The sequence below is a fragment of the Enoplosus armatus genome, chromosome 2 (assembly GCF_043641665.1).
Source record: "Enoplosus armatus isolate fEnoArm2 chromosome 2, fEnoArm2.hap1, whole genome shotgun sequence".
In the NCBI taxonomy this organism is placed as follows: domain Eukaryota; kingdom Metazoa; phylum Chordata; class Actinopteri; order Centrarchiformes; family Enoplosidae; genus Enoplosus; species Enoplosus armatus.
In genome coordinates this window covers 16,379,650-16,394,314 of record NC_092181.1, presented here as the reverse complement: position 1 = coordinate 16,394,314, position 14,665 = coordinate 16,379,650, and the positions used below count along the sequence as shown (strand labels likewise).

The following is a 14,665-nucleotide window of genomic DNA, read 5'->3' as shown; positions in this document are numbered from 1 at the left end:
TTAGTTCACATTTTGTACAGTGTGATGTAAACTGCCATGTTTCAAATAATGAGGCACAGATTTTTACTACTACTTCTACTTACTGTTAGAAGAACTGTGCTACTTCCACACAATAAGCTACTCTTATTGACCAAAACTGAATAGGATCTAAATTTAAATTCTAATTATATATGTTATGAATTAAATTACTAGGTTCCAACAAATGTGAAGGTGAAAAATGTTATTTAATGAAAAACTGTTAATTACAAAACATGTCTAAATTAAGTATAAAGTGTTAGAATTTTAGTCATCATTTTCAGATTTCTCATAGTTACTGTTTAGGTCTAGCAGCGATATGTCAGGACCGAAAGCACATAAACAGAACACACCTGTGTGGTAGAACTTCCCAGAGAAGCCCAGGTTGAAGGTAAAGTTGGAGATCTGAGAACGCAGCTGTTTCTGAGTGTCAAGGAGAGCCTATAGATAGATAGATGGATAGAAAAGAACATTAGTGACAGAATCACATTCAACCCCTTCAACCACTCAGACAGAACATGGTACATCAGGTTAATCTCTCCCCAGCCTGCACTTGTACAGGTAAACACCTGATCTGTCTGATTTAGGTCGTACGTCTCTCTGTTGTATATTTAAGTCCTCAGAGAACTATCATGATGGCCGTGTGTACTCATCCCACGGCTTTGACAATGGCAGTCGCCACCATGCTTTCACAGTGTGTTTTCAATGTGTACCAAGTGTTCCAGTGGCTGTCCCTGTCCTTAAAGTTGCCTCCGTCTCTGGTTTCAATACTTGAATCAGGATTTTCTCCACTTATTTAATGACTTCATTAGTTTACTGGCCTTTAAACAAAGACTCTGTAATGAGTGTTAACTAAAGAGAGTTGCACTCTCGCACACACAGTCACACACACCGACAGTAATGCGAGTTAATGAAGGTCAGTGCATTAGTAGCCTCTGGAGGGTGGACTAATAACCCCCGCACACACTCCTCCCTTCTCATCATTCTCTCCATCCATCCCTAACACTACCAAGTGAAACCCTGCATCCCCCTTCTCTCCCTCTCTCTCTCCCTTTCTCTCTCTGCTGCTGCCTCCTTTCTTTCTGATTCTCTCTCTATTCTTCCATCTTCCCGCTTCTGAGAACCTGCAGTCGCCTCTCTGCCCTCCCTCTCCCCTTCCCCATTTGTCTCCCCACCCACCCCACCCTTCTGTGAACCTCCATCTCTCCCTCGCCTGCTCCGTGAAAATGTCACATTCTCAGGAGACGGGGCTGTTCTAATTTGAAAGGAAGGCTGAAGCAGCATGGAGGAAAAGATCGCTCCCTCTCCCTTTCTATAACTCTCTCCCCTTGCTATTTCTCTTGCACTCTCCCACCCCATCTTCTTGTTATCGTTGCACTTCTTGCCGTTTGGTCCCACGCAAATATCTTTATTTATGAAACTCTTATAATTGTCTGTATATTTCAGTCTGTTGGGCTACGCACCACATCTCTATTACCAATCTTTGTCATGCTGCTTTTAATCGATCCCCACCGAACCTTGCCTGATTTACGAGACCTGAGCAGCTGATGTCAGAGCAGGGAATTGGTTCCAGGCACTGTCTCTCTCTCTTTTCACCCTCCCTCCTCCTGTGTGTGTGTGTGTGTGTGTGTGTGTGTGTGCGTGTGTGTGTCCCAAACTAACAAATATACAGACACAAGCACAGAGTGTCTTCATTAGCTCTAATCTAATGGTGTTGAAGATGGCTGCATGCTGACAGATGTGCACAGCTCCCTAATCTGATCCCCTGTCTCCTCTGTTATGACATCCTCTACATCTTACACACACACACACACACACACACACACACACACACACACACACGTTTGCCCATCCACACACAGGCAAATGTGCAGATACAAAGACTTAAGAATTAAATTAAGTTTGTAGCTGAGTGCTTTGCATCTTAACTCAATATACACTCCTCGATGCACTTGGTCGAAATGCATTATTAACGTGTGTGTTGGTATCTTTGAGAGTCGACATAGGTGTGTGTCCAAGTGTGCAGTATATTAGTTTAAACACCTCATTTGTATTCTGCTACCTAACATCCATAGCAGAAAACAGAAGAGCCATGCAGGAAATCTTTTTGTGATGTATCAGTGACTCAGAGCCACAAACGACCATACATGTGCTTTTGCATCTTTTAGCACTTTTACTATCACAGTGAACATTTTGTCACCTTTATTTCTTTCTTGGGAAAGTAATCTTTTCATTGTGCAGTAATCCCATTGTGAGCAGGGAACCATTTTCAAAGCTCTTCTAGGTGCCGCATTCCTCATCTGAGAACTGATGGTTGACTTTTAAGGAGTATTGCGCTGACAAATCCCCAACACCGAAAGGCAAACATTAAAAAAGGTAATGTGAACTTGGCCATTTCTCGCATTAAAGAAGTTGTTGTTCAGCAGCCATATCTTACAGAGAACAAACTAACAAGGGGAGTTTTCAAAGCACTCCCTGTTTGCAACCGCAGCACTGATTATGAAACTTTCACAGGCAACAAATTGCTCACTGTGATGGATCAGCTTTCTCAAGCAAGTTTCAAGTCTCTGCAAAGTGGTTTTCAAACCAATGGAAAGATGTATTATGTGATGGGCTACATTTAATAGATAAACTTTACAGTTTACTGGTTTCATTTCAGTTTGAGGGACAAGTATAATGCTGCTGTTACCAATGAAGCGGACACTACTGACAAGTAACCCATTGTAAAATTATAAGCATAAAGTATAAGTATAAATATGACTTTTTTTCAATTAAATTAATTTTACCTTTTCAAACCCTGTTTGATATTAGTATAATGTTCGTCTGGAGATTTGGTAGTTAATAGTGACTTTACAAATTATTTTATCTAATTATTAAGGTTCAAAATATTCTAAACTTTACCCGACTTTATCCATTATTTCTTTATCATATGGCATTTTAACTTAAACATGCTGCAGTAATTGCATTACTCACAACAGTAAGTTTATGAGCACATTTTTTGTTTGTATCCTCTTTTGTTTCCTCCCTACAATGAGGGTCGGATTATGCTTGAACAGAACTAGTTCCTACAACGTGTTGTCTGATCACGTTGAAAGTGTTAATACCTGATTGGAACGGTCACACTCGAAGGTGGATTGAAAAGCCTAGCCTAACCTCCTAACTTGTCCTAACCTTTGACTACTCAGTGTGTGTGTCCTATCCAGTCGTGCTCCAGACAACAGGGATATGTTTGTTTTGCCAGCTGTGTGTCACAGGCAATAATAGAGTTGTAAAATTTGTGCGTTATTGACTAAATATTCACAACACAACCACATCAGGACACCACAGCAATGGTAACAGGATGTTTTGCTAACACCTGAGTGAACCAAAAACACTGTCCTGGGCGAATTGTGGCAGTTTACATGCCCTCAAACTAAAGACCTGAGTGTTGATCTCAGAAACCCTCAAGACTAGAGAGCTATTGGAGGATGACTGTAGATCATCATGAGGAGGCAGAAGTGTGGGTACAAACTTTGCCAAGCAATAAAAAGGAGCGCACTTCTTGGACAGAAACACTGGCACGGAGCATAAGATAAAACCCTATCTCTGGCTCTGAGAAGTCAATGAAGTCCCCTCCTGCTGTTTTTCTGAAGGTAACGGCAGCAGATCCGGGAGAGTGGAGGGCTTTCAGCAATATGGAGCCAATCTGTCCTCAAAGCTGGAGATAGTTTTAAAATGGGCCATAAGAGATACTCCATAAGAAAGAAGGGGGGATTTGGATTAGCAGGTGGTGGGACTATGTAGCATGTGAGAGATCTTGACAATCCTTGCGATGAAGGTAAACACACACTGTGATTAGCAGTTAGCGATAGCCCTCATTTCTGTGCCCAATCCCACAGCTGCCTAACACTGCTAGCGTCAGAAGCAATGCCAGTTTGTTTCTGTGTGCGTGAGAGCGACAGTGTGTGTGTTTGGGTGTTCTTGCATGCGTGTGTGGTAAGCACTGGAAGAGGTGCCAGCTAGATGTTGGGGTTCAAACAGATGGGAGACAGGCATCTGGACAGCTGGCATTCACTGCCTTTCACAAACCCTTTACACCAACCACCTCTCCACCATATCCCCATTCTGTCATTCTCGCCTTTGCACTGCTTCTTTTCTTTTCACAGCCTTAAGCCTGGCTGAGAGATCTAAAATAACAAAAGTAATTAAAAAAGAACTTAATTGAGGGTGGGATTTTATGTGCAAACAGATCTGAAGAGGAACAAGAAAATGAAGACACATTTACGGGGGTTTAAGTCTTGCGCAAAAGCAGGTCAAAGTTCTTGATTCATCTACATGAGTGCATGTATGAGTGTTTGTGCCTATGTGTGTGTATCTGTGCCTGTAATGTGAACACTAGACCAGCAAATTTAACTGGGTCAGGCATCTCTATTTGATGAGCAGGAAGAGCTCTTTACCAGTTAATGCCAGTCTTCCTTTTGCTTACTCTTCCCTTCTCTGTCTCACTTCCAGTCTCGCTTGTCAGATTCAAGTCAGTGTAGCTTTTTATATTGGACCATTTTACAAAATCATCTTTTCACTTGCATTTACGGATTCCAAGGTACTTATGATTGCTTTGGCATCGCTATACTTACACTAAATTCTACTTGGCAGCCCCACAAGGATTTTGAGTTTTAGTGATTGCTGTGACCGCAAAACCTGCCTCATTTTGTGGAATAAAATGCATGGCACACAGCCACATTCTCAGAGTTAATTTGGAGTAGAAACAAGAGCACTGAAAAAAAGTGTTAATTAAACAAAAAAAGTTATTAAGATGATTTTCTTGTTGACAGATGCTTTCTTCTGAGTATTCATTACAATGACACTGCGCTGACCATCTTTTTTTGTGCTGTATGTTAAAAATGAAAACCCCCTGATAGATAAACATGTAACAGCCGTTTTTTCTTTCTAATAGCTAATAACTGTGTAACGTCTCCCTCCCTGCGGGGCTGACATAATAACATGATAATTTCACTTGTCCAGATCAGGGGGGCGAATGAGAGCAGATGTCAGGAAGCATCATGCTGGAAGCAATATCCTGTTCCTCTCTGCCATCTTATATGTCATCTCCTCTTCTCCCATTCCCACCTGCAACTTTGTCATTTTAAAAAACCATTAAGATCGAACACCTAAGATTCCTTGGCAAGGGTGCCGGCCTTTGCCATGTATTAAATTAATGATGTCGTCTAAAAAAAACAAAACAAATGTGTATGCCTCTCGTAACAAAAGACCAAAATCTGTCTCCTATTCTCCCATTTCCTTGTCTCTCTCCACTGGTTATCAATTTTTTTCTCCATTGTTTAGTTATATGTTTCTTCATTACTTATGTAATAGAATTTGGAAAAGTAATAAACGGATATGAAATGAGCTCAGTTCCATTGACTTAAGTGGCAAATATGCATCATACTTAATTAGGTCTAAAGATTAACTCTAAGTAGGACTGCACAATAAATTGCAGATTCCTAAGCCAAAAATCTTCAATGAAGTCAGAATATTGCCCATTTTGTGTAATTCCTTTTTTTTTTTTTTGTTTCAAATTTTAGGTCATTGCCAGACCAAAGTGATCATGAGGACATGAAAAACAATTTAGCCTAGATATTTATACTCTTTACTTCAAATGCCTATACCCCATTATCCTCCTCCACCTCACTCATACATTCCTCAGTGCAATGTAATGTAATATGTAGAATAACTACCTTCTAGCTCAGTGGATCCCAACCTGGGGGTCCCGACCCCCATCATGGGTCACCAAAGCTCCACGGGGGTTGCGAAGCTCTCTTGATTTTTATATATATAAAATATAATATACATGCATTTAATTAATTTCTGTGGAGAAGACAACAAAATTTAAGGGTTATTTTTGAGGTTTATATCTTTATTTATTTATTATAAAACCAGGCTGCTTGGACTATTAAAATGTATGTATGATTGTGAAATTAAAAGAAAATCATAATACAGACATAGAATTGTGTTCCCAAAAATATAAGGAAAAATTGTTTTCGAACTTCAAACTTCCTGCAGGTATTAAGTTCACTATTTAGGTTAATTATACAGTTAATTGTTATATGCTGTTATTGTTTTTTATGCAATGAATACAATGAAATAAACATGAAGATATTTCAAAAGAAGTAGGCTACTTTTTCCCCTTTTTTGTGGGTGGGGGAGTCCCTTGAGAAAAAGCTTGGGAACCACTGTTCTAGCTGGATACGATGTTTAAACAGGTTTCCTCTTCAGTCATGAAGGTGAAATAATGTAGCACTTTATGGCTTGTTAGGCCACATGAAAGTAGTAATTATTTGCCTTGCCAAATTACACAAAGTAATGAAATAGCAAAAAACGGCCCCCCTGTGTGTCTGGAAACGCTTGTTTTAATCTTATTTAGCCAATTAAGCTACTCATTTCCGGGAGTACAAGAGACTGACTGCCACAACGTAAAATGGACAATGCTATGAGCTAACTGTGCATATCGCCGTGCCACTACCTTCCTTTAGATGTATAAATATCTAGTCAGTTCAGGTAAATGCAGCCCTATGTGAAAAGAGAGTGTGTATCTTGGTCTCTGAGTCCATGTACAGTATGTGTGTCACCGCTTCAGAAAGCACCTTGGGGACGAAAAGAGTGAGAACGAGTTGATAGAGAGGTTTAGGGTGGAATACAAATTGGCCGGAGATAGTGATCAATGACTCACGCGAGGAGGGGGTACGGAAGAAGATGAGTGGAGGAAGAGGTGAAAGGAGGAGGTGATAAGGAGGGATCTGAAGATGAGAATTGGACACCTCCCTAACGACCACTCCAAGGCAGAGAAGAGGAGAAATCCTACACGCATTAATTAAAAAAAAAAAAACACAAGCACCGGCACGTGCGTATCATTGACGGGAATTTTTGACTGGCATCATCCCTCATTTTGAGAAATGTCATCCGTGGGGTGCCTCCCTGTGAATCATTTTAATAGAGGAAATACAGCTGTGTGTGTGAGTATGTGTGCAGACAGGAGGGGGTGTAGGTATTGTTTGTCACCAGATGAACTCGTGGGGTGAGACTAATGAAGAGTGCAGAGAGAAGGAGGGAGGCATTTTAATTGGCCTCTCTCTCTCTCTCTCTCTCTCCATGTCTCACTCCTCGCTCTTCTTCTCTCAGGGAGAACAGGAGATTGAATGTTGGCTCTACAGAGGTAAGGCGGGATTTCTGACATTGGCACTGCAACCGCCTTGTCCTGCTAATTGGTCAATAACACATCCTGTTACATACTTTGATGCAGTGTTACACATAAGCTGTTTTTGAAGCACAGGGGATGAGAGAGGATTTACATTTTCACATAACTTGTGTGTCATTCATAAGCATTCATTGCGATGTGTTTGCACAGTGGTGTCCTAGTAAAAGTAAGGATGAAATTACAGAGGACTTAACATGCTCAGCTGTAGATTTTTTGGGATAAACCTGGTCTGTAATGTCCTCATGGCCATCAGTCACCCAGGCGATTTTACACAACCTCAACTTGTTGACCAAATTACATCTTGCTTTCGCGATGAAAGAATTCCTTGGATTCCACGAGCATTCATCTTCTTTCATAAAATGAAGAGACATCTTTTCAGCTGTCGCCTTCACCCAAAGCTAGACATTTATTTGACACGTGGTCATTTAATATGAATCATCCTTTCAACAGCTTCTCAATGGCACTTTGCTAGAAGAGAAAGACTTCCATTTAAGAGCCCATCTGAGAACTAACCAGCGGGATTTACTAATCAGCACCAAATCAATATAATCAAACATCAGCATCACAACAAAGATAGAAGACATGTAGAAAAGATAACAGCAAAATAATTTGGTTGATGCACATGATTAGGAACATACTTGGTTTACACGTGCACACACACTTGTCACACGTTCAAACTGTAATCTGACAAATCTACCTGAGGCTCTCCATCTCTGAGGCGAGGGCTGCTACAAATCAGCATATTCCTGCTCTTCCGCCTCCCCTCCTCTGCTTCCCCATTTCCCTTCAGCATTTTGTTTCTCTGAAATCGCAAAGTTAGCTGCAAGCTCTTCCTCTAGGCGCCAAATTCCACCTTCCCCTCCCTCCAACTCTTTTCCCTCTTTTTTTTCCTCCAGTCCTCTCTGTGATTGCCAACTATCCTGAAGGTGAGAAGAAATGTGGAGGGAGTGTGAGTGTGTCAAATGGCATCACTCTCTCTTTTCCTGCCCCTCTCGCTCTCTTATCTCTCCATCTCCCTCTCTTCACCTCTTTCTCCATTCCCATCTCCCGGTCCTTCTGTTATGGCACTGGTTCATCCTCATGTATATTTATGCTACAAAGCTGAAGAGTCAGGCAGACTTAAAATGAAAACTCCAACTAGAGAGAGTTTGTGTGCTCATTTTGTGAATGTGTATGTGCACGGGAATGTGTGCACTTTGTGTGTGTGTGTGTGTGTGAATATGCACTCTTTTATCCTTTTTGGATACAAGCATCTTTTTTATATTCAAGGGTGGAATTCCTCTCCACTTCACCACCCACTGCCCTCCTGTTTTCTCAGCCTCCCCATTCCTCTCATCTCCTCCCCAAGTTTCAACCACAGACAGGTGGCTCGTTTTGTTTTTTTCAAAGCCAGAAGAGACAGGTGTCAGCCATTGACGGAAAGTGACATTCTAATCTAACGTAGTGATTCAGAAAACACCCACGCACAAACACACATACACACACACACACACACACACACACACACACACACAGTTTGCTATCATGTATATCCTGTGGCTGCAGTGAGACGGCCAGACGCCTCTGGGTTTCGCTCATGCACATCACTGAAGAGCTTAACAGCATAAATCTTACCTGTCTTAGAGCCCCCCCACACACACACACACACATACACATGAAAACCCACCAAACACAATTTGTTTCTCTTGAGTAGCCCTGAGTGAGGACGCAGTGGGAGAATGTGACCGCCGATTTCAAACAAAATTCCTCGTGCAGAAGCCTTTTATCCGCACTCCAGCAAAGCTTTTTTCCCCCCTCTTTTTGAAAATATTAAATTCCTACAGAAACAAGGTTTCATATGCATGTGAGTGTGTATCTGTGGAGATGCACGCCTCAGTATGCGTGTGTTTGAGTGTGTGTGTGTGTGTGTGTTTGCTCATGCAAGCGTGTGTGTTGAAACAATAGCTGTCTTGAGAGGCGGGCTGCATGGCTGACTCTCCTTTAGTTTCCCTCAGAGGAGGAACGTGGGAAAAGAGGAATAAGTGCTATTCATCTTTTCACTGGCTCATTCACTACCTTTCTTTCTCTCTCTCATCTCTCCTCGTTCTCTCTTTCACTCCACGTCTTTGTTCCCTTAAATGGCCTCTTTACTTCTGGCTAAACCTCCATTTGAGATAAATACCCTCTCGCTGTACCCCAACACATATGCACTTGGCCACAACACACACAGACATTACACACACACACGCATGAGATTTCCCAAATAGCCCCTCAGTGCACCCGTGCCCGAGCAAAAATCCTCTGAAATACACTCCAGGTAAAAGCTTTTGCTGCGGTGTCTGCAGATTTACACTGCAATAAGTAAACATTCCTTATTTTCACCACTGCATTGTCAACAATTACTGCTTTTAGAAGTTGAAAATCTAATCCAACACCACTGACCCGACATGAATTCATCCTCTCTATTCCCCTCTGTCTCTCTCTAATGCATATTATCACACACCCATCACCCTCAGTACCTTCACATCCTTGGCGTTCATGCGTGTTCCTTCCTTCCCCACGAAAATGTCATCTATATCCACCAATATGTGCCGGTCCAGACCCAAAGTAAGCTTCCTGTCTGTGAGGTAGGAGATGGCATCCACCAGGATGAGTCTGTGGAGCCAGTAGCCCAGTCCCTGGCCAAATAGTACCCTCCTCACCCCATCATACAGTCCCATGTCCTGTACCACAGTGGCTTGGAGGCCCAAACTAAAGCCAGGCCCTGGATTATCGCCGCTACCTGCCCCTGCTCCCTCCTTGGCCCGTGCATGTAGCACAGCCTGGTAGGTGGAGTGATTGGACGAGAAGGAGGTCCAGTCCTCCCCAGGTAAAGCCCCTCGATCTGTGCCAGGCTTGGTCAGGTGGAGGAGAGGTGAGCTAGACACCACACAGCAGTCCCAAAGTGCCTGGTTGGTCCTAAGCACCAGAGGTAGGCCTCTGAGTTTGAGGAGAGGTGGGGAGTTCTCAGTGGAGCGGTAGAAACCTATGATGCCCACTCTGTACTCCGTACAGTATTGATGCAACAGCTGTCTGTTCCATGTGTCTGCATGTGCATACTTTAATAAATTTTCATAAATGATGAGAGAATATCGGCCGCGTCCTTTCTCTGTGAGCGGCGGAAGGTCGCCCTTCCCTGAGGCGATCTCCATGCGAAACTGGAAGTGTGCTGACTCCAATATAGCCACAATGTCCTGACCCAGCTGGGAGTACTGGGATTCCACAAGCACCAACACCACCGGGTCAGTGTGGACATTTGTGTGGGGGGGGTTAGGAGGGTACGGGTATGGAAGTTGATGGTACGGGGACACGGAGAGCGGCTGGGAGCAGGCAGGTTCGGGGGATTGTCCAAGCTGCATGGAAGGGGAGGAGTTTGTAAACAGAAAGTAAGCAGACAGGAGGAGGGAGAGGAAACAGCAGGAGGCAAGCAGGAGCAGGAGCCTACGTAAGTGGCGACGGAATCGCACGGCCACCGTCATCGCGAAGCGGGGAGGTGTCGTGCTCAGGAGGAGGAGATGTCTTTTTTAGATTGCTGGAGCCTAGAAGAAGGTGTGCACGAGTTTGGGGGGTTCGAGGAGCCCAAGAGATTGTCTGTGTGTGTGAGAAAGGAGCACAAGCCACTCAGGGGTGTGTCATGTCACCATGGCAGGTGGAGAAGGGAGCTGTGCTGGATGTCGGGGAACAAAGGTCTTCACTGAGGAAACACAGTTGCGGTACTCTCCTTCCAATCCTCACGGAGGAATCACATGCAGAGACGGAGCGAGTGATGATTAATGTCTGCAGAGAAAGGGGACAAGGAGAAAAGAAAGAGTGAATTTGTTGGGCAAGGTTGAATACTATGCATTAGTTCTCTGTGTGCGTGCTCGCGGGTGTGTGTGTGTGTACCTAGGTTGTGCCACCCTGGGGAATGTGAGGGCACAGCTGGTAACTACAGAGCTGATTGAAAACAACTTGCATCCTTAGGGCTTATCCAACCTCTGGCGCACACACACACACACACACACACACACACAAAGTGACACCACAGTTAAAAGCACAAACACAACACAAAAGTCAATCCTCACAAATAAACAACAGCTGGTTGTGTGTTAATATGGCAATGTGGGGAGGTGGATGGGAGCTCAACTAATCAGTCCCATAAAGCTCTACTGAGAATTCCTCTAATTGCTCCAAACTCTGTGCACTTCTGTCCTATTTCTGAACCTAATCATCTGAAATACCACAAAATTAGAGTTGGAATCCTTTTGCCAGGAGCACTAATCTGGGGGGAGCCCATGACAGCACAGAGGAAATGGAGAGCAAGAGAAAAGTGCAGGAATAAGAGAGACAGAGAAAAAGAGCAGAGAGAGGAACAAAATGCAATGAATTATAGAAAGAGACAAAAAAGACCAGGATTAGCATCTTAATGTATGTGCCGGGAGCCACGGAGAAGAAAAGATCCCACAGCATCTCTTTCTCTCTCTTTTCTATCTACGCCTCACTCTCCCCCTCTCTCTATCTTTCTACACCCCCTCTTTCTCTCCTTCTGTCTGTTTGAATATCAATAGTCTTTCCTCACGTTCCCCATCCTTCTCTCCTTGTTCCTTGCCTTCAGAGAACACACGCGAGGAGAAGGTCATAGAGGAGGGACTTCAGTCATATTCCTTAAATGTGATACCAGAAAATGGAAAAGAGAAGGAAAAGAAGTCTTAACAGTTTCCTCTATAGCCAGCACAGAGGAGAAAGTCGTTTTTTGTTGAATAAAATGCGAGCCATCTTAATTGGTATTTGAATGACTACACTAATTCTGCCTTCTGTTGCTTTAGACTTTCATTACACACCAAAAATGTGGAGGAAATTGTCTCTAGTATTTAGATAAGGAGCGTACAATTACAGACGGTTAATTCAAATTGGTGTTTTGACATTTTAAAACGAGGAGAAACATTACTTCTGACTCACAGCTGAGTGTCTCAACTATAGGTGAGCGTTGGTTTAACCTGTTACTAGAGGTATGCATGTGTCACACTATTAGGAGCCACAGGAGGGCGCTGGAATTGGATAAGCACAAGAGACTTCACATGGAAGTTTTCCTCTGGCGTTTTAATAACTAAAACTCCCACTGGTGTTCTAAATCATGCAATACGAAAAAAAAAGAAGCTAAATATACTCGGCCTACAATGTGTTTTCCACGCATTTTGTGAAATGCTACATGAAAAAAAGTTTCCAACCATTTCAAAATTCAAATTCAAATTTAAACCAAAGATGTGCTAAAATTCAAAATCAAGAGTGTGCCATTTTGTTTTGTATTGAAGTCTTAATAAGAATCGTTATTCATGGCTGCAATATCTTTTGAAAGCCACTAATAAAATCATCCAACGTTAATTACACGTGATTAACGGTGAAGGGTCGTGGCGTTAAGTATAAGATAAACACTAAGAAAAATGGAGGAAAAAGCAGTAGTGGTGATAAATCCATTCTGTTTGTGCTGTTAAATCTCAGATGAAAAAGAAAGCATCGCGCTGCATAAACACCCCTGACTAGTAACAGGATGAAAGATTAACTCAAACTAACAGCAGATGATTCCAGAGAGTTTTTCCATCCCGCTTCCTGCCGCTGAAGTTTATGTTAAGAACGAGCACCGACTCGCCCACTTACCTCTTGCCGAGGCTGAGGCGCTGCCGCGCGGGGAAGAGGCGTGACGGGAGAGCGGTGAATGTGATGCTGCTTCGGGTGGGTCCGGGGCTCCGGTCTCGGTGGCGCACCACTCCCGTGTGTTTTGGATGCTGAAGCGTTGTGCCATCTCCTCTCTCTCTCTCTACCCTCCACTAGAGCAGCAGATGCGGGCAGCCGGAATGATCCGCTCTCCTCCCCCTTTCATCATTCTTCTCTTTCTGTTACTCTCGTCTCCCCCGCTGTCCTCTCCTCTCTCCCGCTATGCCCACTTGTCCCCTAATCTCGGCTCTTTAAGGTGGAGATTAGGCAGCGAGTAGACGGAGGAGCACCGATATCAGGCTGCCGGTTAGCGACTGACTGCCGTGCGTAAATGCTCTGGTTTAAGAGCGCCTACACAAGTGGAGGCGATCGAGCGATCGAGGGAGAGGGAGAGGTAGAAGGGGAAGAATGGGAGGGGGCTCGGTTTGATTGACACAAACAGCCCTTTTTTTTTCTCGGGCATCAGCGATCACGGGCCCGGTAAAAGCTCACGGCCCGTTAGTTGGTGTTTGTCGGATGAGGGATGTCACACACGGATACGCACCGGTGCAAGTTAATGGCGCGCCTTGCTGATTCTCTCTCGGCTCCTTGCACAAGTTGTACTACTCAAGGATGAAAAGAGGGAAAGGGAAGAGGAACACTTAGACCATAGCTGGTGTAGAAATGCATTTTCACATAGTCAAGAATGGCATCAACCATGGGAGTGGATGCAAGACATCTCTGATAATCACTATTCAAAATGCATTCATTCCTGCATGTTCACCCACATATGAATCAGCCCCATTAGACCTGCTTCTGTGGAATGTCAATCAAGCAGGCACAGCATGTCAATCATACAGTGTTTTTAACTTGATTAGGTGTTCCCTTCTCCCTTCCCACTAGTTCATCAATCTCTCTAACCTATTTGTACTGACACACACTCACTCACACAAGTCTCAATGGAGCTGGTGGGCCCCTCATTCACATTGTAATGGCCTTACAATAGAGCTTATTTAGTCTGTGTGCATGTGGTGTGTGTTTGAGAGAGAACACAAGTCTGAAGTGTGAAGAAAATGTATAGAAGCCGAGGAAGGACAGACACGCAGCTGTGGTGTCGGCTCTCAGAGGGTGATGTTGGGTGCTGATGGGCTACATGCAACATGCATCGAGAAAGAACCCATTTTCATACTAGTATCATGTTCCTTTTAATTACCCTTTGCTTAGTCTGAAACATTTAGACTGTCTTGAGTCACATTCTCACTGGAAACGTCCCTATTTGCGGCTCTCAGTTAGTGTAATGACTAAGCAGTGGTGCTGAGAAACAGAGCTTGAATGAAATATAGCAGCCAGAATATCATGCCCTACTGAATGGAATCCAGAGATAATGAAGGTTTGGATTGGAGTGCGATTGTGTTTGTATGTAAATTAGTGTCAGTGGGTGAAGTGTAATTAGAGAGGCTGTTCACCCATTTCCTCCGCATTACAAGCAAAGAACCACTTCTGCTATGGTGCTATTTGGAGACAATAAACCAGAAATGAAAACTAGACAGCTGCACAGAGGCTATAGTGTAGGTTACCATGTGCATGTGTGTGTTAACCCTGAAGATGATTACAGTGACGTTCACTGCTGCAAACAACAGAACAATAACTGCAGAGAAAGAGAATGCATGCACATGCATATGTAAGCATATGGTCCCTCTAATACTCATGTGCTGACACACAGGCCATGGT

The 14,665-nt window shown here is 43.5% G+C and overlaps 1 protein-coding gene across 1 annotated transcript in view; it reads right to left on the bottom strand.

The window, feature by feature from the left end:
* The window catches only part of ndst3 (N-deacetylase/N-sulfotransferase (heparan glucosaminyl) 3), a 37,073-nt gene extending 26,330 nt beyond the window's left edge, over window positions 1-10,743 (bottom strand). Inside the window, exons 1-2 of the mRNA XM_070917375.1 lie at window positions 9,745-10,743; window positions 369-456 (exon numbers count right to left, since the gene is read on the bottom strand). Of these exons, the coding sequence (XP_070773476.1) occupies window positions 369-456; window positions 9,745-10,743 (1,087 nt within the window). The remainder of the gene's footprint in view (window positions 1-368; window positions 457-9,744) is intronic.
* Window positions 10,744-14,665: the final 3,922 nt, after the last annotated feature.